Source organism: Haemaphysalis longicornis, unplaced genomic scaffold (genome assembly GCF_048455015.1).
Source record: "Haemaphysalis longicornis isolate Haplotype H1 unplaced genomic scaffold, Haemaphysalis longicornis Haplotype H1 scaffold_3, whole genome shotgun sequence".
Lineage (NCBI taxonomy): Eukaryota > Metazoa > Arthropoda > Arachnida > Ixodida > Ixodidae > Haemaphysalis > Haemaphysalis longicornis.
This window is the reverse complement of record NW_027526335.1, coordinates 56,226,122-56,250,038: the sequence shown is the minus strand read 5'-3', so window position 1 is coordinate 56,250,038 and position 23,917 is coordinate 56,226,122. Positions and strand designations below refer to the sequence as shown.

The 23,917-nt window shown below is 45.9% G+C and overlaps 1 protein-coding gene and 1 long non-coding RNA gene across 2 annotated transcripts in view; one reads left to right on the top strand and one right to left on the bottom strand.

Moving 5' to 3' along the window:
• Positions 1–319: 319 nt before the first annotated feature.
• LOC144174470 (cytochrome P450 2A9-like) overlaps positions 320–23,917 on the bottom strand; it is a 33,957-nt gene continuing 10,359 nt past the window's right edge. The window contains exons 3-9 of the mRNA XM_077703187.1: positions 19,885–20,009; positions 19,647–19,753; positions 18,333–18,634; positions 16,888–17,000; positions 16,010–16,268; positions 3,803–3,993; positions 320–568 (exon numbers count right to left, since the gene is read on the bottom strand). Coding sequence (XP_077559313.1) covers positions 390–568; positions 3,803–3,993; positions 16,010–16,268; positions 16,888–17,000; positions 18,333–18,634; positions 19,647–19,753; positions 19,885–20,009 — 1,276 coding nt within the window. The 3' untranslated portion in view covers positions 320–389. The remainder of the gene's footprint in view (positions 569–3,802; positions 3,994–16,009; positions 16,269–16,887; positions 17,001–18,332; positions 18,635–19,646; positions 19,754–19,884; positions 20,010–23,917) is intronic.
• LOC144174471 (uncharacterized) lies at positions 9,275–14,213 on the top strand. The gene is made up of 5 exons (XR_013323479.1): positions 9,275–9,424; positions 11,345–11,486; positions 11,674–11,833; positions 11,921–12,043; positions 12,483–14,213. It is a non-coding gene; the product is annotated as an uncharacterized LOC144174471 (long non-coding RNA).

The following is a 23,917-nucleotide window of genomic DNA, read 5'->3' as shown; positions in this document are numbered from 1 at the left end:
ACGGTTTCATCTCCATGGGCAAAAATGCCAAGGCACCAAAAACACTTATACACCGCATGCTTCGCCCTTCTGATGTTTCACGTTAGTGGAGGTGGCCCGGGATTTGTTTTTTCTTTTCGCTTGTCGTTTCTCAAGTCGACAGCTGCGCGATGGCCATGGTGGATGGTGGCAGCCTAACGTAAACCATCCGAGTATCCTTAGTGCGTGCCGAAATCTTGTAGACATGGGAGTTTTACACGCAAGCCTATCCTACACGTGGACCTATTGAAGATAGAACATGAGCTTAAGACCGTATACTTTATATTATAGACTACGCCACGTCTCTTTATTTTCAGAAAGTCAGCAATTTTGTATTTGTAGCGCTTCGTCGTTGCACGCTCGTTGGTGGATCAGCGCGCAATGAAGCGCAGCTTCTGTGTTTCATTGGCCACCGATACGAGAGCATCCTCGGCGTCAAGAGAAAGGGTGACGCCTTCCTCTGGAAGCACCGTGAACCTCTGTAGGATGCCGGTCACGTACAGGAATATCTCCATCAGGGCCAGACTTTGACCTGGGCAACCACGTTTCCCTGAAATAAAATTACCAACGAAGACCTTAGAGATCTTATCTGCACAATATCTAGTTAAGATGAACCGCTACTATTTAAGTCTTCAAGATTTTGTGGGAAGTCGTAGACGCTACCACATCAAGAAATCATGAATATGCAACTGTACCAGGGTAGCTTTCTATATATCGTAAAAAACTGATTTTAGTGATTCTAACAAACTTCAGTACGACATGAATAACGTTCTATTGTGGTGTAACGAGTGGTCTATGAAACTTAGCTTAACCAAATGTAAATGCATGCATGTATCGCAGCGTTTTGATGTTACTAATCCGCATGCATATCTCCTCAATGATATCCCCGTCTCAGTTGTCTCACCTTACAAATTTATTGGACTAAACATCACCAGCAACATATCCTGGCACATGCATGTCGATATTATATGCAGCAATGCCAACGGCATGTTGGGCTAGTTGCGTCAGAATTTCTTGTCTGCGCCATCGTCACTGAAGCTAACTCTTTACAAAACATTATTTCGCTCCAAAATAGAATACGCGTGCGCCATTTGGGACCCGTCTTACATCACTCCCGTTAACAGCATTGAAGCCATCCGAAATCGCGCAACACTTTTTATCTTATCCAACTACCCCGATACGCTAGCGTTACTTCAATGAAAACAACACTTAAATTGCCAGAACTTTCTTTCCGAAGTAGATGCTTTCACCTTTCACTTTTTCATAAAATATATCACCACAGCCCTTTGTTGAAGGTACAGCTTATCACCCAACCATCATACATTTCATCGCGTTTTGACCCCTGTTTCAAAGTTGGTGTGCCGTCTTCCCGTACTAAACTTTAGTGCAATTCATTCATCCCAAGCACAAGCACAGAATGGAACCACCTTCCCGCCACAGTCGCCGCCATCCTGGATACCGACACCTTCAAAACCATCATTCATGAAACGCCGTGTTGAAAGATTTCTTTGTACCTTGCACATTTTTTTAAATGCGGAGCATTTCTTAGGCTCGCGATGTCACTCGTCGATGCTGTCGGCGCCGTCCACACGCTCACTGCGCATGCGCGTCGCGTCGAGGCGCAGGTGCGCGTCTCTCCCCCGTACCCTCCTCGCTCTCAACAACAGGTGCGGCGGTGCGGGAGGAGCGCGTGTACCCCGTGCGCTCCGTCGCTCTCAACAACAGCTGCGGCGGTGCGGGGGGAGCGCGTCTGTGCGCGCATGCGCCGTAGCTACCCGTGCGCTGTGTCACGCTCAACAGTAACGGCGGCAGGGCGTGTACACGTGATAACGGCGTGGTGGGTGCGTGGAAATTTCACACAAAAAACAGCGCTCAAGACGGGACAGAAGGAAGGAGGCTACACACACAGCGCTGCGTGTGTAGCCTCCTTCCTTCTGTCCCGTCTTGAGCGCTGTTTTTTGTGTGAAGTATGAACCAACAGGCCCAAACACTTCCATTGCGTGGAAAGTTCGCGCGCTTGTGTACGGAAGTGTGCGCATGCGCGTCTCTCCTCCGTACTACTCTCCCTCGAACGCGGGCGGTGTGTATATAAGCGGCGGAGCGCGCGTTCGGAATTCAGTCAAGGGCGTCTTTGCTTGGCTTTCGCTTGACTTGACGCTTTGCTTGACGGCACCAAGCAATAAAGACAGACTTTAACTTTACACTCCTTGCCTTCGCTCCTCCTTCAATCAATAAATAAGAATAATAAAGACGAAATAACAATTAAGCATTCCCAAACCATACCAATTACGCAACATTCACGCGATACCCCCACCACTCTGCGACGCATTTACTCGAGTTCACCCCGTGGGAAGATGCGGGCGGGTTTTTTTTTTTGTTTATTCACCCACTCCTTTCTGTAATGCCTTTGGGCCTTGAAAGATGTTAAATAAATAAATAAATAAAAATAAATAAATAAAAAATAAATAAATAAATAAATAAATAAATAAATAAATAAATAAATAAATAAATAAATAAATAAATGAGTGCTGTGCACACCGTGCAACAAGACAACCGGCAAGATATTTCCAGCGCAAACCCATAAGTTTACAGTGAACACAACGTCTCCCTTTCGGAGCAGTGCAACGAATTAAAGCATCGTGAAAAAGGAGAACGCGACCTCTATAAAACATGATCATCACCATAGCTATTTATGTCCACTGCAGTGCAGAGGCCTTCCTCGGAATGGGAGGATTAGTGCGGGAAATTCATTTTCCTTGTAGGTACAAGCCCGCCATAGCCTGTACGTACCCAGTGCCGCATGGTGGTTTACTTCGAAAACTCCTTCGAAGAACTGTTAAAACACATCCGCTGTTCGGCCACAGTAGCCTATTTTGGCACGAACGGCCTGGCTTCGAGCCCTAGAAGAGCAGAAATTTTAGTTCTGTCCCACGCCCGGAACCCTGTACCACAAGGTATGGGAGCTCCCATACCTTGTGGTGTGGCCAAAAAACTTCAAAACTACCCCCTGTCCCCTTTCCATCTTTGGAGCAGTGGATGGCTCGTCTTGCATGTCCGGACCTTAGACACCAGTAAAAATTGGTAAAGATGGCCTGGACAGCAAATCGCAGCCCGAGTACCCCGAAATATGGATGTAATACACCGGGTGATGGCACTGCCATCAGCACCTACGCTTATTAATTAAATGTTTATTCACTTTCTCTCTCTCCCTCTCTCTCCATTCAAAGCTGATTGGCATGTAAACTACCTACATGTGGTGCATCCCGTCTCGGATGGTAATGACGGCGACCAGTACACGGTGACATACACGCATCACCCCTACTCATCTTCCCGGTCGTGACAAGAATAGCGCAGCGTTTGTAGCCGCCGAGCCGTGGACGAGAAGGACGCGACACAGACTACTCCCCTCCTCTCCTTCCTCTCTCATTTTTCTTCCGTGTTTTCCTGTCGTTTGAACTCCCCGTTGAGTTCAAAAATATCCCCAGTTCTTTTCTCTTTTCTCCTTTCTTAATAAATCATCACCACCACCACCACAAAAAACGAAAGTGTAAAAAGGAAAGCATTCACATCATACGTTTTATGTTTTACTAAAATATCTAGTATTTCTTGTTTATTAAGACATCTACGGTATTTTTCCTTATGTTGCAATATCTCTTTTTTATCTGCCTACTTAAATTGACTCATTTAATGAAGTCACAAGCTGCCTCATCAATGATATACACCATCGGTATTTCCATAACGTTGAAGAAAGAAAAAAATAAGAAAACAAATGCGCCGCGCTCACCCATTGAGAAAGGGAGGAAAGCCGGCTGTTTGTCGTCGACCTCCGTGCCATCAGAGTTTAGGAACCGCGTGGGGTCGTATTGGGATGCATTGTGCCAGTACTTGGGGTCGTTGTGAAGGCTCCACAGGTTCGATATCACAACCGTACCAGCAGGGATGTGGTAGCCACCGATGAACGTGTCACGCTCAGCCCTGGGAAGTTCGAAAAGAACGAGCCAGGGTATAAAATATTAGTACTGGCCCGTGCTGGAGTAAAAGGTTTTAGCTTAATAAAAAAAATTGTATGTATATGCTGCCGAAAGCGAAATTAACGAATAACTGTGGTGTAATTCGGTGGGGAAGCGAATATAGTTGGCTACGTAATATCTCATTGTTAGGCGTCGGCTTAAATTAAGCGACGGTAGGGTATTAGTCCTAAAAGCATCACAAATTGGTAAGTTTTCACCGCATGCAATAGAGATGAAATAATGGTTTAGCTGAGCTGAAGCACATTTATTTGTTCTGTTAATAAATGAAAGTAAAATGTTAGATGTGTGAGTTCAACTACATAAGCATCTTGAAGTAGCGCAGACACAACACGGACGCGAAAAGAAAGAACAAAGAAGAAAGAATACACTTCTTGTGTCCGTCTCTGCGCAACTTCAAGATGTTCAAAGTTCACTACCAACTAGTCAATTGTCGGTTATTCTTAACTGCACAAGCTGTTATTTTTGTGAAGGAATTGATTTAAAAGAACTTACTGAGAGATAACGTCTAAAAAGTAAATTAAATAATAGTCTCCATTCATTTCTGCTCTTTTCGCTGTTCTGTTGAAAAAAATAATCAAAGCTTTTTGGATAAAGCCATCAGCATCAATAGCTGCCTCTCTGTGGTCTTTCGCGATTTCATAATTGCGCTCATAATAACCCTTGTTCATGTTGATCTGAACTGAACGATTGAACAGCATTTATATATAAGGCAGGAATTTAGTCCAGTAATACTATATTGTCACGTAGCCAAGGACGAAGCAGCTGTCTGAAAAAAAAACAAATTCATTAGAGCGAACTTGCGCTTCCCTAACAAGTCAACGACAGGCGGCGAAGCAGCAGTCAACTAAGTCATGTGCGCAGACGAGTGTCGGCGAAGCGAATGCCCCGGCGTCTGCTCTGTGGCCATTTATCTTTCGGTGTGATTGTTCCTCGAACCATCGAATTGCATCGAGAACACTGGAGATCAAAGAAGATTATTCTAATCTAGTAACGTCAGGGCAAAACACTCTCCCTATCAAATGAGATAACCCTTGCGGCACAGACATAAAGAATGGAACACGAGCTTCGCTTGGCACACCGATAACACCACCGGGCGACCCAATGCATGGTTCGTGGCATTACACCCCCCCCCCCTCCCCCTAGGAGGCATCGTCCCGATGCTAAAGTAAAACAACGGTCCGAACAAATGAAGAGTCCTTCATCTAGCGTAGTAAGTTTTTAGGCGAATCAGGTGGACGACTTCGGGCAGCGTGCGTAGTTCGTGATGATCTGGTGTCACCATCGGGGATCACCTTGTAGGTAAGTTGGCCAACACGTCGTAGAACCCTTAGGGTCCGAAGTATACCTGTCACAGAAGCGTCGTCGGATTGGAGACCAAACCCACACACGATCCCCTGGGTGGTACTGGGCGTCTCAGCTCGGAGATTGTGGCGTCCGGCATCCACCAGCTACTGGTCCGTGGTACGAACCCCAGCAAGATAGGAGGCCTCCTCCTCGCGCCGAAGGTACCCTTGGACGTCGGCGTTGAGGTCGTCGTCTTCTACGTGCGGAAGCATGGCGTAAAGCATCCTAGTCGGCCACCTTCCTTAGACAAGCTCGAACAGTGTGATCTGCGTAGTTTCCTGGATAGCAGTGTTATACCCAAACGGGACATACGGGAGAACTTCGTCCCAAATGTTATGTTCAACGTTGTCGTACATATAAAGCATACGTGCGACAATCTTGTCCAGATGTTCCGTCAGTCCGTTCGTTTGAAGGTGGTACGCCTTGGGTCTTCGGTGATCCGTATTCCTGTAGCGTAAGATTCCTTCTATTAGCTGCGCAGTAAAGGCCGTCCCGTGGTCTGTGATTACGAGTTAAGGGGCTCCATGTTGCAGCCCAACTTTGTTTATATAGAACTTCGCGACTTCTTGTGCATGTAGCCCCCCTCGTAAGAGCGGCGGTCTCTGTGTAGCGCGTCATGCAGTCTGTTGCCACGACAATCTACTTGTTCTCCGCTCGTGACGAAGAGAACGGGTCAAAATGGTCCATTCCAACCTGTTCAATGGGCCTAGACTAGACGGCGATCGGATGCAGAAACACGGTGGGTCTCGTTAGCGGCATTTTCCGAGGCTGGCGGTCGCGGCAGCTCCTGACGTAGTGGGTGACGTCAGATGTAAGACGGAGTCAGTAGTATCTTTTCTTGGTCTTCCCGAGAGTGCGTGCCATGCCGAGGTGCCCTGATGCTGGTTCGTCGCGGCACGCTTCCAAAATTTCGTCGCGGAGGCAGGTGGGGATGACGAGTAGGTCAGCGTTGTGTGGTCGAAGTTCTTTTTAAATAGAACCGAATTTTTCAGGCAGAATGCGGTGGAGTTACGCTTGAATGTTTTGGCACGGCGACGTTGCGTTCTTCGAGGTACTCGATCATGTCGCGCAACTCGGGTCCCGCTCGCTGCTGGACGGCACACTCTTAATCTGGTTCCATGTAAGTTCCAGTTAAACGGGGCGATCCACATATTTTTATCTGGATCCAAACGAAGAATAACTGGAACGAGAGATATAAGGGGATCTTATCTGGAACTGTCCATTTGTTTTCTTCAGGTTTGTGTTTATTATGTGGAACCGAATAAATGAGGGGATGCGCTGTCGGCCGTTCCAGTTACTGTTCCACTTATGTCCCAGTAAAACTTTTGGACAGTGCTTTTGTATATTTTTTGCTCGTGTCTTGTTCCACATAACTTGTGCGCTGCAGTGAAGTATGCACTGAATCGTGCATTAACTGGAACAATGAACCACATATATATTTGACGCGCTTTGGCGCACAAGCGCACGCACAAGCACTTGCACGCCCACGCCCACAGGCATAGATACAGACACGAACGCACAGCCGCGCACCCACACATACACACACACATGCATGCAGTCACACACGCACACACGCACGCACCACATAAAATTTAATAAACTTCGTCGATATCTATGGAACTGTCTTAGAGCAGTTTACTTATATAAGACGGCTAAGACGTATTTTTAGTGACGTTATTTGATAGAAAACGTCCACTGCTATAACAACACCGTACAAAGCATGAAAGGTGCGAGAAAAGGGTATCTTAGCGAAAATAGAAATTTCAAGAACCCCTTTCAGGTTGTCTGCGGCGCTCAGACCGCTTTAGTGAATATCGTCTTTTGCTAATTGCAGACGCGCAGTACGTCTGAAATCACCAATGACTTGAATTTGAGAAGGACCAGATGTCCTCAGGTTCTCCTTCTGAGTTTGGGACAGAGCCGTGGTAGTGCTGAAGAATTCATTGGGCTTTTGTGGATACCTCATAAAGAAATATATATAGTTGTTGAGACTATTGCAAGTTCTGCATTTGGTTCACAAAGCGTCGCAGAAACATTGTTTTTTGCTCAATGCTCAGCCATCAGCTCGCTGTGTTGTAGTACGTGCACAATTTTAAGTGCTTTACAGGTACGTATGAATGGCTACAATCTGCTGTAAAATAGGTACTTAGTTCACTTTATTTATGCCCTGATGCGGTATATACATAGTGTTAACCGACTGTGCCGCATTTTACACTGCACGCAGCATGTCACGAATGCAGTTATATATGCTTGGATGTTCGTTAGCATTTTTCGTCCCGTGCATGTTATTAAGGGTGACTCACCTGGTCCACTTCATATGGGACTCACTAATTCATGACGCAAATTCATGAGACTTACTAATTCAAAAGCACCATGTACCGATACAAGAAGTTTTACAAATTCACAGAAATGACACTAACGACCTGGTCTGCTTCTTCTAGAAATACAGTAGACCCTCGTTAAGACGAACTTGGTTAAAACGAACACTGATTAAGAACCACAACATTTTTCTCTTGTAACGTCCACAATACAATACACCTCCGCTTAAGACGAATTTCGGATAATACGCATACATTTTTACGGTCCGTTCGGGTTCGTCTTAACGGGAGTCTGCTGTATATCATTTCTTTGCAGAGATAAAAAAAAAACAAGAAACGCATTTTGGTTTATCCAGTCTTCACTGGAAGGTGCTAGCGGTCTCACCATGCGAGAGTTTTATTTCTTTGTTTCAGTAGAGAAGCGACATATATCTAAAATAAGCAAACTAGGCCGTTGTGAATATCGGTATGTATTTGTAAAACTATTCGTATTGGTGCACGATGGTTTTTAAGTCCGTTGGTCATGACGTAGTAAGTCCGATAGGAATGCTAACATGTGAGTCCCTTTTAATTTCCACAAGCAAAAACAAGAGCCTCTTTGCAAAGAGCGGTTGACTGGGTGAACGGAACTAAACCTAGATATACCACGTGATACCTGCATTATTTTGTATGTATTAATGCTGAAATGACATTGTAATTCCTAATTATGCTGTGCAGTAACGGCAAAAATACGCAGAGTTAACTTGCTGTTGTTGTGTCTTGTCATAGTAATTGAAGTTCATTGAATGACCCGCCTTCTCCAGCTGCTTCCCCAGTTGCTGTTTTCCTGTAGTATTGGTGTTCAGGAGGGAAAAGGGCTGGGAAACGGGCCGATGTAAATTACTTACTAATTAGCTGTAAGTAGCTTTATATAACGTGGGTATCTAAGAGCGTCGCAGTATATTTTATTGACTACGGAAAGGCTTGTTGTCAAGAAAAGCAGTAAATGAAGCCACGCCCTTTTGCGTTCATTGTAAACAGTAACGGAGAAATTGTCATCCAAAGTTAAGCTCGGATATCGCACGCACTCACGGCCCTCCGCGAGAAACAACTTTAGCCAGTACTAACGCGCTAACGCGGCTATTATCTGAGCTTTGTTTCGGCCTCAGCGGGCGTAAACGTCCGCTTAGACGCATACGCCCGTTTTCCGAATCCAATAAAAGCCATCACGTGTGCCGAGTTTGTATGAGTTGTTATGCGGGCGCATCGCCAAAGCCTCCGCGAGAACGAAAGTACGCCGAAGCCATGAGGAAAAGACCGCCACTCCAGTAGCGCATTCAATGCGCATGCGTCAGCAGCAGCACGGCAGAGCTGTTTTTGCGTTGATTCACGGTACAGTGGGGCTGCAACGGGTACGATGACGACGGATGAAAATCGGGACTGCGTCAACACTTTAAACGACAGCAGCGCTCCCATCTTCCAGGATTCCCTCCGCTAATTTTACGGTCTTCCGCATGCAGCGCCACCAGTGGCACTCCCAAGCGGGTTTCTCAATTGCTCGCGCGATGCGCCTGATATTTACTAATGAAATTCTCGGTCACGCTGGCGAGAACCGTTAGCGCCGTTAGCAGTTTAAATTGGGTTGATTGCGGCGTGCAACTGCGAATTTTTTCATATCCCTGGGCTGTATTTCCTGCTCGACGAAGTGGAGTTTTGCCAGGAGGCGCAAAAAAGGTCAGTGCTGCTTATTTATGTGCTGGTAACGGTTGTTGTTCGGTGACATCCTTGTTAACTGCGTCCGATAAACATGCCCGTTGTTCGTGTGTCGTTCATGCTTGTGGTCGCGGCGTGTAACATTTTGTGTTAGAGAAACGTTTGCAGCCGTAATTTACCAAAACTCCCGTGTTCGTGGGTCAGAGTCGGCTGGACATTTCTGACTGCGTACGTCAGAAGTTCCTGGTTTGCGCGTTTCATGAGTGGATGTTCCTTTACTGTGTGGCTTTGCTTAGTTGTATATTGACGGTAGCTGTGTATGTCTGCGGTAGCGAATCTTCTCGGGTTAGTCGCTCGCGATAATCGCGCGTGCACACGTGTACAACTTCCAAGCAAGTTTGTCGGAGCGTCCGTCCTTAGATTTATTGGTATTTAAAATGCAGAGCATTTTAGTAACTCACGATGTCACCCGCGTTGGCGTCCGTAGTCCGCATCACTACACTATATAAAGAAATAATACCTTCCGGCGCCAGGTTTCGATCCCACGACTCTGCGGGCGGAACGCAAGGTACACGGCACTTTACCGACTGCTCCACGGAGCCGACACAGAATGGAAGGTTACGCACGCGCCTTATATCCTTGACTCATTCAACCGTCGGCCACAGGTGCGCCCTCTCCCCCGCATCCTCCTCGCCTTCTCTCCGCTCGCAACACCCTCTCTCGCCGCGTTCGGTTCGCGTTCATGTGGGGCGCGATTTCGGCGCTATAACACTCTCTCGCGAAGGGCATGGGATTGGATTCGATTGGATTGGATTGGATTGGATTGGATTGGATTGGCTTGTCTTGGATTGGATTTGGATTGGGTTGGATGAAAGTGGATTGTGTTGGATTGTGTTGCGTCATAGCCGCGACACGTTGCGTCATAGCCTCCACGTTGCGTAATAGCCGCGGCAGGGGGTTCACGGCACGTTTCACGTTTCACCATCGACTTCATCGACAATGTCTACGCTGGAAGACAATTACAACAACAACAACCAATACGTAATCCATAAGACTTGCAGGCACGCCCCCCGCGGAAATGCTCTGCATTTGATGGTGCCCCTCGCAAGGGGGATGTTTTGATTTTTTTAAAACTTGCGTGGTAATTGCGGCGTTGTGTTAGTCTGATAAGTAGAATGCCATTTACTGTGCTTACCAGAGCGCGAGTCTTCGACCTTGCCCGTTGCGCGCAAGGTAGACGCTATTTCGAGTTGTGTTGATGTGTTTTCAAGGCGTCAGCTTACGTTTATCTGTGCAGTGTGTTATGCAGTTCCATGTTTCTTCCAATTCCTTTGACCAATTGAGATGATCTATTTTACATTGCCTGAAGTGTAGAGAAATGGAAGGGACAGTGGTTGTCTTAGCAGTACCGCAGTAACAAACGTTTCTTTTGTAGAGGGGAAGAAATATGTGGAAACACGCAGCGGGTATATAGAAAGTGTGCTGCCGTTTCTATGCTGTTAATGTCAGTGGTAACTTGAGACTTCAGGATAATTATCCAATATCCATAATTAGTGGTTGCTACTTCACGAACCGCGTTAGAAATAAGCCACTCTTGCATTTTTATGCCGTCAATGTCGGTGGTAACCCGAGAGTCGAAATAATTTCCGACAACGCTCCGGTGATAAGTTCTTGCATCACTATGTGCACCCAACATTAACCCATTTCTGTGCTTCCTTGAACTTAGAAAATATACTGCGAAAGCAGATGGCTACATTCTGTATTCGATCTGTGTAACCTGTCCAGATGCAGACTATGGCTGACTGGGGAGAAATTTGTCTCTACACTGGTAGTTTGCGACAATTGTTTTCCTTTGTCCGAAGAACAGAAATTAAAACGAATTATTTCCATTCCTTACATATACCTGTGAAATCATGGCTGTGGCATTCACTGTGGCTGAAGACATCTTCGGCACGCCGAGGCGTCGTCGTGACAAGTGTGACAGATTGTGAATGCATTGTGGAAGTCATAAAGCCACGAAAGAGTGCCTCTTGAGTATTGCGTATTATACAGACGTTCACCACTCCGCATGGAGCAATGACAGGTGAGCCTAAAAATGTTTAAATATTTTTATATTTAAAATTGTTTCGCCTGAAAACGTTACCAGGCTCGTGATGCAAAATAAATTTTAGCACAACTAATCAGGCCTTGTACGAGATCTTGTAGTACTCCCTTCTTAGAGGGAAGCGTAAATTTATGCTTCGATATTTGTATACTGTTTTTATTTCTAGGAAATAGGGCGGACCGGGACTTAAAACAATGGAACAAGGAATGCATACTGCCATTTGCCTGGTTCTTGAAGGCGTGTGTTCACCGTTCTTGAAGTCGTGTGTTCACAAAAAGGAAACACGTGAAAGCCGTTGTACGGAATGAAATCATTGCATTCTACAAGTAAGTACGCACTCCCACTTCTGGAACTTTGATGGTCCCTTTTTAGGTAGTTGCATTATACGTAATGGCTTCGGAACACCATTTCAGTGACAACTTGACCTGTAGGTGAAAACGACAGTAAGAGCTTTTGGGAACACGTTGGCAAAACTTTCCTGGAAAATCACTCCGAGGAGGCCCTGCCAGGAACGCCTGCATCTTAATTTTAGTTGGGTAAGTTGGCATTTTATTTTTGCGGGACTGAATTTGTGGTAGTTTTCTTTGTAGCAAAATCTTACTGTTAAGAATAAATCGTGAACTTCAAATTGGGAAATACCTTCACATTCAGCCTGTTTCGGATGCTGCAACATGTGGACAAAAAGACTATTATTTTGCATTCAAGTTTTGCAAACATTTTGCTTTCACATTGAGAGTTGCTGCTGTGATAATACGGCGCCACGGCCACGCCCAATGCGGTTGCTTTCCAAAATTAGAGAACTGCCATTGACAGTCTGTGCTAATATTTTTTGTACATTGTTAGCAGCATTCCCAGAAAAGAAACCAAGAAATCGCTGATATTTCAATCAATTACTGTGCTATAAAAGGGGTATCCTAAGCAACTCACTCATTTAAAGCCATCGTCTAACAAAATGTTCTTGTTCCTTCCTTAAAGGTACATGACGTGGTCCAGTTATTCTCGACGTCCAGTTATTTTGAGAGAAGAGAATGGCAGCGTAAATATTGTCTGCAAGAAACACGTCATGGATTTTCCGCCTGCATTGTCACATCAAGATGTGGTCATCCTCCTCGCCGTATATTTCATCTTAATCTCCTGAAACTTATGCGACTTTGGAGAGTTCTTGGGACTTTTGCAGAGAGTTCTTGGCCATTTAACAGTGACCTGGTGTCATTTAAGTTTAAAGCTCTGTTGAAAGACTTGATGTGGTCACTCTACTTGGGGTTTTAAATTATTGTTAGACGTTTAAGCCTATTCGGAAAGATATGTCGTGGTTCAAATGATTGGTAGATGCAAGCGGCATGTCAACTGCAAAAGTGAAGTCGTGCTTTCCTTTAGAATTTTTCATTATTGGCACAAAGCGCAGGCTGCCTTTGCCGCTACTCTGTTACTCTGTTAATGTAGCTAATGGCACTGCACTGTAACGTTTTTATTATTCAAGTGCAGCTCGAATTTTTTTTCCATGGCAGTGCTGCTGTTGATGGATGCAAACGTGAGAGTAATTATTTACACAGACGGTTTGGGGTTTCATTAAACAATTTTTGTACTGTATCTTAGCTGACACCTAAGCCCTAGAAGAATGCGAAATATACACATTTGGCTTGAAAAAGTTGTTTACTTTGGACAAAGTTGCATTTCTCGCTTGTTAGAGGCAGTGCTTTGGTCACAAGCATACTGTCGTCATGATAGTAGGGTTTGTATAGCACGCAACTGTGAATTTTACCTGAGATAAATGTTCCGGCTGGAAAAATGCTTCCAAGTTCGCTTGGTAAAATTGATTACGTGTATGTTTCAACGCTACCTGGCTTGGTTATTTGGGATGTCTGAATTGTTCTTGAGGGAATTAATAACGTCTTTAGAGTTAGGCTGCTTGATAAATTTTAAAATGCGTAACATGCTCCGAGCTATCTGGTTTGTAAAATTTTGTAAGATTCACACTGGGTGCTATGAGCTTTTTTTTGAATAAGTTATTTTAAATAGCTACAAATTGTCGGGGAAAGAACGCGGCTTCAGTGAAAGGCTTTTTCAGGGCGCGTATATAGTCGGTTTTGGCTACAGTTAGCTTGATATTACAGTTAGCTTGATATTGATATATGGTGTATGTTTTAGTTGTGCAATAGTGCCACATGCTTCCGGTAATTTTTTCTGTGCAAATGTTAAATTGTTAGTATTGGCTCCGGTGTTCTTTTCCTACACTCTTGCAGGTCTTGTGATAATCCAACCGTGTATGGCTTGTATTTTTGGCTTTTCCCTACAATTTAATAGCAAACTGCATTTTTTGGAACCGGGATGCGTAAACATGGTATGGCAAGCGCTGTGGGTACTTCCGCATTTGCGGTACCTGATTTCATGTCATAAAACAGCATATTTTATGCTCACTGTTGTATAATGCTTTTTGAGTTACTGCGAGGGTAGATGTACAAGTCTGTTTGTGACGCGGTTGCGCTTAAAGCCATCTTTATTACCCACGTGTTTTTAGCAAAAAAGAATGGTAAATATTAGCAAAAATAGGAAAATGCCACTTAGATCGTTTTGTCCACTTGATATCGTTTTGGTATTTGATCCTGTACGCTGGTCATTTTCTGCCCAAGTGGAAACAGATATGTCTCCGTATCTCAAATGTACGCAATAATACGAGCGAATAAAATTTCCTTAGTGTTTTTAAAAGCATTGTATCAGTGCTAATAGTTGGTTTGGTGTGTATTTTAATGCGAGTCTTGTTTCTTTTACATGCAGCCAAAACCCAGAACAGGATTCGGCGGATGAAGCCAAAGTCTCTGTGTGCCGCTCCAGGTATCTCAGACCAACTTTTATATAGAACTGTGCTCCGATAGGCAACTGTTGTGAACTGTCAGGGACCACACTGCTGCGGCGGTTTCTGTTTTCCAATTGTTGGTATCACTGTGGGCCATATGTCAAGGCTGCGTTAGAATGGTGCTTGCGGTTTCCTTCTGATACCAATGCATCCGCCAACCTGGCAAATGACCTCAGTTTATACCAACAGGAAAGCAGATATGTTGGAAAAGTAGAGTCCCATAGACAGCTTCTCAACGTCTATCGGAACACCGTTTTATATAAACAGCTGGTCTGAAGGTACCTGGAACGGCGCACCGGATAAATCCATAATTATTTTACGTGGATCAGTGTTCCAGTAACTTACACTACCAGTTTATTTGGAACAGTGATCCGTATATTTTTATTTGGAACGCCGATCCAGATAATATAGCTGCAAAAATATGTGGTGCACTGTTCCACTTACATTTTCAGGATATGTGGAACACGGTTCCAAATATATAAGTGGAACTTTTTTGCAAAAAAGTTCCAGTTACTAAGTGGATCTTATGTGGATCCAGATTAAGAGTGCAGGGTCGCTTTTCGTCACGATGCCGAAGAGCGCTTCGTCGGCGTCTTCGTCGGAGTACTGCCGCGGCGGTTCGACAGGGGCGCCTGACAAGCAGTCGGCGTCCGAATGTTTTCTATCCGATTAGTAAAAATAAAATGTAAATAAACAAACCCAATGCATGGTTCGCGGCATTGGGTTTGTCGACTCGTGCTTCGCCGTCTGTGTATTCATTGAGTTGTTACAGGAGAGCACAAGTTCGCTCCAATAAACTTGCTTTTCTTTCGAGACAAAAGCATCATCTTTGGCTAAGTGACATCTGGTGAAGTTGCTGGGTACGCACCCTTTGTGCTCCCTACTCCTCTGGAAGCCGACAAGCCAACACAAGCCGAGCAAGTCGCCTATTGCAACGTTTAACGGCCGAGTTCGGTCTCCTACCAGAAAAAAAACAAGAGTAAGACCGCCGAAACCGACAGCGTGGTTAGGCAATATATAGAGAGAAATCAGTTTATTTCCTAAGCAAGATGGCTTAGGAACGCGTGATGACCGCCGAACGAAGGCTGGCGGCGAGGGTGTCGGCTAGGTCAACCAGAAGTAGTTGTACCCCGGGGTATGAGCTGCCTATAGCGCGTCCTGGCTCCCACTGCTCAATGCTGGAGATGGGGGTGAGTGGTTTAAGAGTAGAGGCCGAAATTGCATGAGTTAGAATGCCCAGGGTGTCAGAGAGGAGACAGTTGGAGGAAGAGAACTGAGAGAGACGGATTTTCTGCGGGGAGATCGGCTTGCGAGGGAATAGTCGTAACTGAGAGTTCTTGAGGGATGTGTGGGCAGGACAATAGCGGCAGTGGGATAGGCGGCAATGCTTCGTGACTTCTTGGAATGCGAGCAGGGTAAAAGTGGGCATTAAAAGGGCCTGGTCCGGTGTATTCGGCTAGTTAACAAGACCCTTCGGAACCTGGTTTTTTAATCAGTCATCAAATAAAGGAGCCCAAGCAACGGCTGGAGCAGCATAATACGCAACACAAAGCGAATACCAAATTATTCAGCCCATGCACGTTACGGAAGGGGGAGATGAAGGCCAGTTGTTCGCTATTTGCCGATAAGACGTAAGCGAGCCACTTACGCCCTCGGTATACCGATCGGTGCCGCAGTCCTCCAGCGTTGCTGCTCCAATATGCAGGCCATGGTGAAAGGCATGCGGCGCCGGTCATCCCAGTCCGGGGTCTTGTGACGGCCCAGCGCGGAGTCGATTTCCCGATGCACGCGCGCCTGCAGGCCGTCCGGATCGCTGGCCATGATGTACAGGTCCCACAACACCGCGGTTCGCACAGTGTTCGTGGACGCACTGTAGAAGTTCAACGTGCTCCCTTCCAAGCTTCCCACTGCGATTAACGTTGTTGTTTTGAGGGGGGGTTGCAAAGTAGGCGACATTTGTGCCGCTACAGTCATGCAAAAGTAGTCTCATTGAATGCGAAAGCATTATTTAACTGCGTTCAAAATCCGGCGCCCTTACTACATAAAATGGCCGACTGATCAGAACTAATGAGGTCGAATAAGAAACATGAAATACCATAAATCCTTAAGCATAAGATACAATGAATGCCCGGAAAGGCGCTAAATTACTGTTGGCTACGCTAATAAACAATTTACCAACCAGGTCGAAAAGCAAATTGGGTGAATTTAACGCTCGGTGGGATTCAAACCAGAATCCTTCGGAATGCGAGGCGAGCAAGGAAGCAATGGGTCACCACTGTTCGAAGTGACCAGCTGACTAGGGGGTATCCTGGTGAATAGGCTGTGGTCCTCGATTTATAAACGTGTGTTGGAGACACGCACTCGGTACTACAGGAGGAATATGAGCACGCAAATTGAACATGTATCAGTTAGAAGATCAGCAAAGCATATTCCTCTTAATCACGTATATGTTTCTCTAGCAGGGGCCATTAGCCAAGCTTTTTAGTTTTATGCGTTCGCCTGATTTCTTTTTCCACCCTCACTCACAATTGTAATGGGTGGTGGTCCCCTTGTTCTCTTCAATCTTCCTCAAGTATCCATCAATGAAATCTCTTCCTATGTAGTGCTCCATCCTTCCTTGGCGATCGTTTATCTCGTTCCTGTAACAGTGAAAAACACGGGCTTGTTTTCTTCGGAACCACTCGGCAACAATACGATCATTAAGAATTTGCTTTGGAAATGTTATGTCAAATCGCATAAACATCTGCGTACAGTGAAAATGGAACAAAAAAAAATTGTGGTTGATCCCTCTTTCAGAGGAACCGGCAAAACACGAAAGTGAAAGGGGCCTTCAAAGGAGCAGTTGAATATTAAAGGAACCTCCTTTTTGTGCGAAGGGTTCGCGAGCCTGACCCCGCCAGACGAAGTGACACCGACACGCAAGAAACACGAAACAGCGGAGGGTGCCTCAAATCACGTGCGTCCCCCCTACACGAAGGCACTGGCATCGAGGCGCCAACTGTCGGCACTCATTAGCGTCATGATGCGCTACTTCGCTTCGCCTATCCTAGGCAGCAAGACCATCTGAATGAGTCACAGAGAACGACATAAGGCGTGTTCGTAGAGCTGCTCACGTCTCGGTTCATAGCTCACTGAGAAGAGCGCCACGTACCTCCCGCTGTGGCGAGAGAGTTGTGGGCTCGAAACCGGACGCCGCCGCGTTAATAGCACTTTCTGGCGACGCCACTTTCGTTACGAATATCACGTCACTGAGATATTTGTGTACCCGGGCGTAATACACTCTCGTGTTACAATAGCAAAAGAATTCCTACTGGTATGAAGTGGAGGTGAATTCCCTCGCTCCTGTATCTGAACTCGTGGAGAATCAGAAGGCTTACCCGAAGATAGTGGTTTGGGATCATGCCCGCAGTACTACGTTCTGTTATTTTTTCCGAGCATTTTGAAATACCTATGCTGCAAAAATAAGACTGCTCCCCGTGTTCCCTGTTGGGCATTGTGTACTGGTGGATTTCCTTTGTGCGTTGTTTTAACGTACCGTTCAGTGCGTCAAGTGTGATATAATAAGTTATAATTCCTACAATACGCAAGTTGTCCCTCATCATTCATTAACCAAAAATGACCAGCTTCATCGCGATTCTTTCGTTTCAGGCGGGGCAACCATTCTCTGACCTAACCAAGCCTCCTTCCGTGGCCTATCAAGCGATAAAGATCCGGTTTTATCCAACGAACCATGCCCGCGGACCGCATACAGCCGCGACGCGATTCGCAGATGTTTCCTCGCCTTCAGGGTGGCGAGACTTGTTTGACATCTACAACCGCGTCGATTGACATCTACAACCGCGTCGACCCCAACAGTAGGGCCCAATTCACGCCTTCCTTTCCTTGGGAATGCCCTCGTGGTGTGCTTATTACCGCCGTACATTATCTTATCTGCAGTGTAGAGAATGTGCCTCGGCCTTGGCAGGACTCACCTAACGAGCTTTGCGAGCTGCGTGAATACGCGTTTCATTATCTCCAACCTCGTGTTGGGTATGCAGGCAGCCAGCAGGCGAACTGGAGGCAGGAAGTCTTCGACCGACAAGAAGCTAGCATGCCTCAAGAACTTGGTCAGCAAATTTTCGATAAGGCGAGCCGTAGGGTGGTCGAGGTGGTAGCTCTGGCCGAACACCAGTGTCGTGATGTTGTTAGAGACGCTCGTGGCGAGCAGCTGGGAGACGACGCGGGGCTTTCCTTCGCCACTCGCAAGGAAGTCTGCGAAATGCTGCACCGATTCCTGACGAAAGGAAGACAATAAACGTTTCGCCAACTTACAGGGGCAAAATATTATAACGGTTCATAATATTTAACAAGTGTTATGAAGTTTTTTTTTAACAGCGGAGCTGTTTAAGCTTGTAGTTCCGCCGTGGAGCGTTATCAGAAAACTATCATCATTAGTGAAGTGGAGAAAGGGAAAATTCTTTGCCAAATTAAAAGTTAAAAAGAAAGGAATTTGTAAGTTAAAGGAATGAATCACCATGGTGTCCGTTATGGTCGGAAAAAACGCGGGGACAAAAAAAAAATAAATAATGGTATTGTTACGGGGAAAATGGTATACTGAAATTAATTAAAGATGCCACATGGTGGGGAACACAGCAGAACACAGTCTCAAGTGGGTGCAGCCAGAGAGCGAGATGGTTCGTCCTCTTCCTCCTCGTCGGTGAACCGTCCACCACACGAGCTGTCCGGGCCAGGGCCGATTCCTCGGTGTCCGTATGCCTTTCAGAGGGTGCATACCCATCCTGTGACATAACCCCCGCCGGTAGAACCTGGTGCGGAAGTTTGGCGATAGGGCTTGAGGCGGGAGACATGCACGACGTCCGTAAGGATGTGGCGCGAGGTGTCAGGTGTTACTGGGGCGATTTCGTATGTTACGGGTGTAACTTCACGGAGAATACGATAAGGCGCAGAATACCGGGGCAGTATTTGGACCGTTGGCCGGGCAGATACGCACAAAATAATCATTCAGCCGCGCATAAACCGTGCTTCCGACGGGTTGAATAAGCGAGCTGCTGAGCTGTAGAGGTAACGGTTGTGTGGCATGACGAGAACGTTGCTTGCCAAGGCAGACAAAAAGCAACAAAAACAACTTGCGTGAACAATGTTCCCGAGTACGCTAAGTAAGCAGAAATTGTAATACTTCATTTGTACAAAATCACAGCGCCACTCTTCGTTACCCGCCTGCATATGTACTTCGTGGTGAAAAACTTGCATTAACGAACCATCCGTAAACAAACATTGCTACTTACCTGGATGTGTTCTTCCATGCCTTTTCTGGCAAACCCAAGATTTCTCAGCACGTGAAAAGAGTACCTCCGGTTTACTTTCCACGGTTCGCCACTCAAAGATCCAATAGCTGCGAAATTACAATTCCAAGACGAAGAATATTAAGCGATACCACATAATACTAACGGTAGGCAATAAGGTACCCGCGCACAAATACAAAAAAAAAATACGGAAGGTCCAACTCCTTCAAATTGTTCTCACCATCTATACCAATAGTACAGAAGGCGAAATTGTCGGGGCGGAACAGCACGTCTGGATTCGTAAGACCGTCACGAATGGACCCGAGATCGTTCAGCACGACCACGTCCTTCAAGCCAAGACGTAACCTGCGCCAGAAATAAAAGCGCTGTGCGTTGCTCAAATAGGGCACTCATGTGGTCATTAAAACTTTTACAAGCGGAACACCCAAGAACATGTTTTGCACAGATTTTTTTGCGTAGCCCCCCTTTGGCGTTGCCTTTTCTTTGATGCCATTTCCCGCCTCCTTTGCAAAAATTATTTCTGCCAGAAAACGAATGTTTACACGGGGTATATATTTAGGCAGCACGTTTGCAAACAACTAAAACAAGTGATGTGGCCGCACGTGTAATCATTTTTCATCGCGAAATGGAGAATTGGTGCGTTTGAGGCAAAATACAAGTCCATAGCGGTGAGTGCCAGCCTACACCTAAAAACACGTTGTATTATTTTTACTACGAAGCAGTATACGCATAACCAGACAAGGACATTTTTGTGTACGCGTGAGCAGAAAACTCCCAGGCTACCACTGGCTACACAAAACAAGCACCCCAGGCTATCACTGGCTTCTGACTACACCCGTGGTTACATAAACAAACTGCTGGTACCACCAGGGATAGAACCTAAGCCTGCAACAGAGAAGAGGAGCGAGAGCTCGCCGTCTTTCCGACGATGTCGCTGTTTTTTGCTCAGATGTCGAAAGCATCAATGCGGTAGTGGAAATTGTCAAACGAGCCTGTAAGGCGACTGGGAGTACCGTAAATCGGAAAAAAAATGCCTGGGGTTTTGGCATGGAAACTGGCCATCAACCCCTAGCATCTTGCTAACATGAATTGGGTCAGCACGCCGGAAAACTACTTAGGTGTGCCTTTGGAGTTTTATAAAGGTCTGTTGCTGCTGGAAGCGCGAGCGTAGTACAAGCTGATCAAACAAAATGTCATTCTCAGCAGCTTGCAGGGGATATAAAACGACTTTGCCCTTCCTATAGCTGCGACTTTATTGGAGCAATCAGGCTGCAGGAGTGCTCCACTGCGCAACAGCGAAAGCCCACACCCGATGTGTGCAAACTTCTTGCATTTCATAATTTGTTTAAAAGGTCCGACACCTGCAAATTGTTAATACTTGACAAGTGTGACCGCAGGAGCTGCTGAGTGGCTAAGCCGTTCTACTGACTACAAGGGGCCTCGATCTCCCTTCCCCACGACCGTTTTTCTGAAGTAGATGGAAATCAAGAACGTCCGTGCATCGAGATTTGGATGCACGTTTAGTATCACCAGCTGGTGAAAATAAGTCTGCCGACCTGCAACATAAGCTGCGCCTCGGAGCAGAGATATAGCACGGGGAATTAAATGCGCCAGTTCTTTTAAAAAAAGTCGTTTACACGGAAAACAACAAAAAAGAAAAGGCGAATCCCGTAGTTTTAAAATATCACGCAAAAAGTAGGTAAAACCGAATACATAAAAAAAGCACCAAAACGTGGATATTGCTCTATACGTTTCTTTGCCCTGCCTTTCAAACCAAACGTGTCATCAATGCGAAGCAAGTTGGTTCCGTTGTCAGTTTTTGGGAGGGAGTGTACAGTGGTCAAGTTCCGTTTTTGTACAGATACAAATAACAACAGATACGTCAGGGAATACTGTTGAGGGGCGCACTTAATCCCTTGGCAAGAAACTGCAACAGTAGACCTTGTCTTGGAAGCAGAAACAGTAATAAAACAGATTACACGTGTAGAAAGGCAGGCCGGTAGCTCACACTGTCCCATATTCGCCCAGCGGTCATCTTTTCTGCTTGTTCTGCAGTTTTGTCCCTTTCAGATCTGCTTTTTTTCGAAGGTGCATTTGTACTGACTGCCCAACTCGCTACATTACTTTTACTGCTACTCGTTCCCGAGGGGAGTACTGCTGTGGACGAATTAAAGAGCGTCTACCCAAAAACGTCCCATCTCACGCTCCGCGCGTCAAATTTCCCTTTCATTTTGTAACAGCATAATCTGATATAAGATTCCGAATGTAGCATACCGAACGATGGCCGGGGGTCACGCCGTACGATGACTTACTGATTGTAATGCACACATCCCGTATAGCTATCGAAAAAGGAATTGCAGTATTCAGAGCAATAAAGCAGTGACTGAGCGTTAACTAAAGCTAACTTTTAACAAAATTGTGGCTAACACCTTCGATAAGGTGGCAGATAACAAATTATTCAGGGGGACCAAATATTCGAATTCATTAGTAGCATTTATGTGCCTGTTGTAGGATTGTTTTGTTTTGTTACAAATAGAACAAATGTGCGCCATTGGTATTAAACGCTGGTATTTGAATGCGCCAGTACGTGTATCCGTGCGATAAGATAGACGCGAATGCGCGCCTTATGTTTGCTAGGCACGAGGCGTGCCCTTTCTGCTTTTCCCCTTTCCCCCAACCCACGCTATATAAGCCAGGGTGTCGAACCGGAATTTTTTCGGGTTCGGTTCGGGTTCGGGTTCAAGCCTTTCGGGTTCGGTTCGGGTTCAGTTCCGGCGCACCATTCCGTTCCGGTTCGAACCGGTTCGAACCGGATCAAACGGGTTCGAACGGGTTCGGAGAAAAAAAAAAGCAGGCGGCTTTTTTTCTGTTAAGTTTTTTTGTGTTCGGTTTTTCTTTCCTTGTCAGCTTCCTTGTCAAAAACGAAGCCATAATGTAGGTTTTTGTGTGCAAATGTTTTGTTTTGGCCAAAAATAAGCAACCCTGCAACACTTTTTTCAACTTTGTTCGAAATCTTGAATGCTGCAAAAAGTAGTCAACCAACACATCCAGTACTTAGATCAGGGAGTCGGACAGTCCCTCAGACAAAAAGTACTGCTCTGTCCCCATCAGATAACTTACAAACTTGCTTGAAATATTTTTCTCTCTTCCCCAGTCTTGGCGTTCTTCTACCGCTGGAATGACGTCATTACAGCGATGTAGCGGCTATTTGCCGGTTTTCCTTAAATTGCGACCTTAAAATGAAACCACAAAACCGAAGCAGAAACGGAAGGTGTATCTGCTGGGACGAGCAAATCCCGCACTGCTCCTCTGTGCTGGCAATAGCTATAACTTTTGCAGTGCTTCCAGAAGCGAAGATAAGAAAGAGAGCGTTGATCTAAAGTGTTGAAGAGTTCCTTTAACTGTAAAATGTACTGCAAAATGTTTTCTATAGTAGGTACACGATTACAACATTAACTGAAGCGAAATGAAAAATTCGCTCGGACGCATAAGACTGCGTATTTGTATGAATTTGAAAGCCCTGCTTTTTATGGCCGCAAGTTTGTTTTATTGGTTTAGTTTGTTTCATTTTTATAATTTAATTTAATTTATTATTGGATCATAACACTGCAGTTTTATACCCCGCAGTTGTTTTCTTGAGGAAGAAAATGACGTACGATTACGACACTCGCTAATGCGAAATTTGAGTGCAGCGCGCACTGTAGTCTTCTAGGCGACGGCACATAGATGCTGTGCTTCAGGAAGTGATCGCGTCATCAGCTAATGCACGACGGCGCGCGGCATACTCTGTCGTTATCTCGTCAGGGGTCGCCACTGTGAAGCACGTCTCGCACGGTCACGGAATTACGCCCTCCCCCTTACACTTTCGTCATACTTGCAACTTCAGTTTTCCTGCTAGCTCTATCTTCGGTGGCGTCTTCGTTCTCTCGGTTATAACGAGTCCAACGCTGAGGGACTACGCGAAACCAGAGGAGCGGGTGCTTAAGGGCTGCGTTCTAACGCATAGCTCTACGTAGCCGCTGTGCAGCCATGTGATCCACTCCCTTCGCCGACAAGTGACGGGTCGCACATCGTCTCCAAATAATGCATCCGCGCCACAGTCTTCTGGAAGGGAAACAGGTAGCATCCTGACCAGTGGGCAGCACACGGGTGCCTCCGACGCCTCCGCCTCGGTGCATCTTCGCCAGAATCTTCTGGTAATGGGCAGCCTCCCTGCAGACTGCCTATTGTCCCGTCCTACTAAGCAGACGACC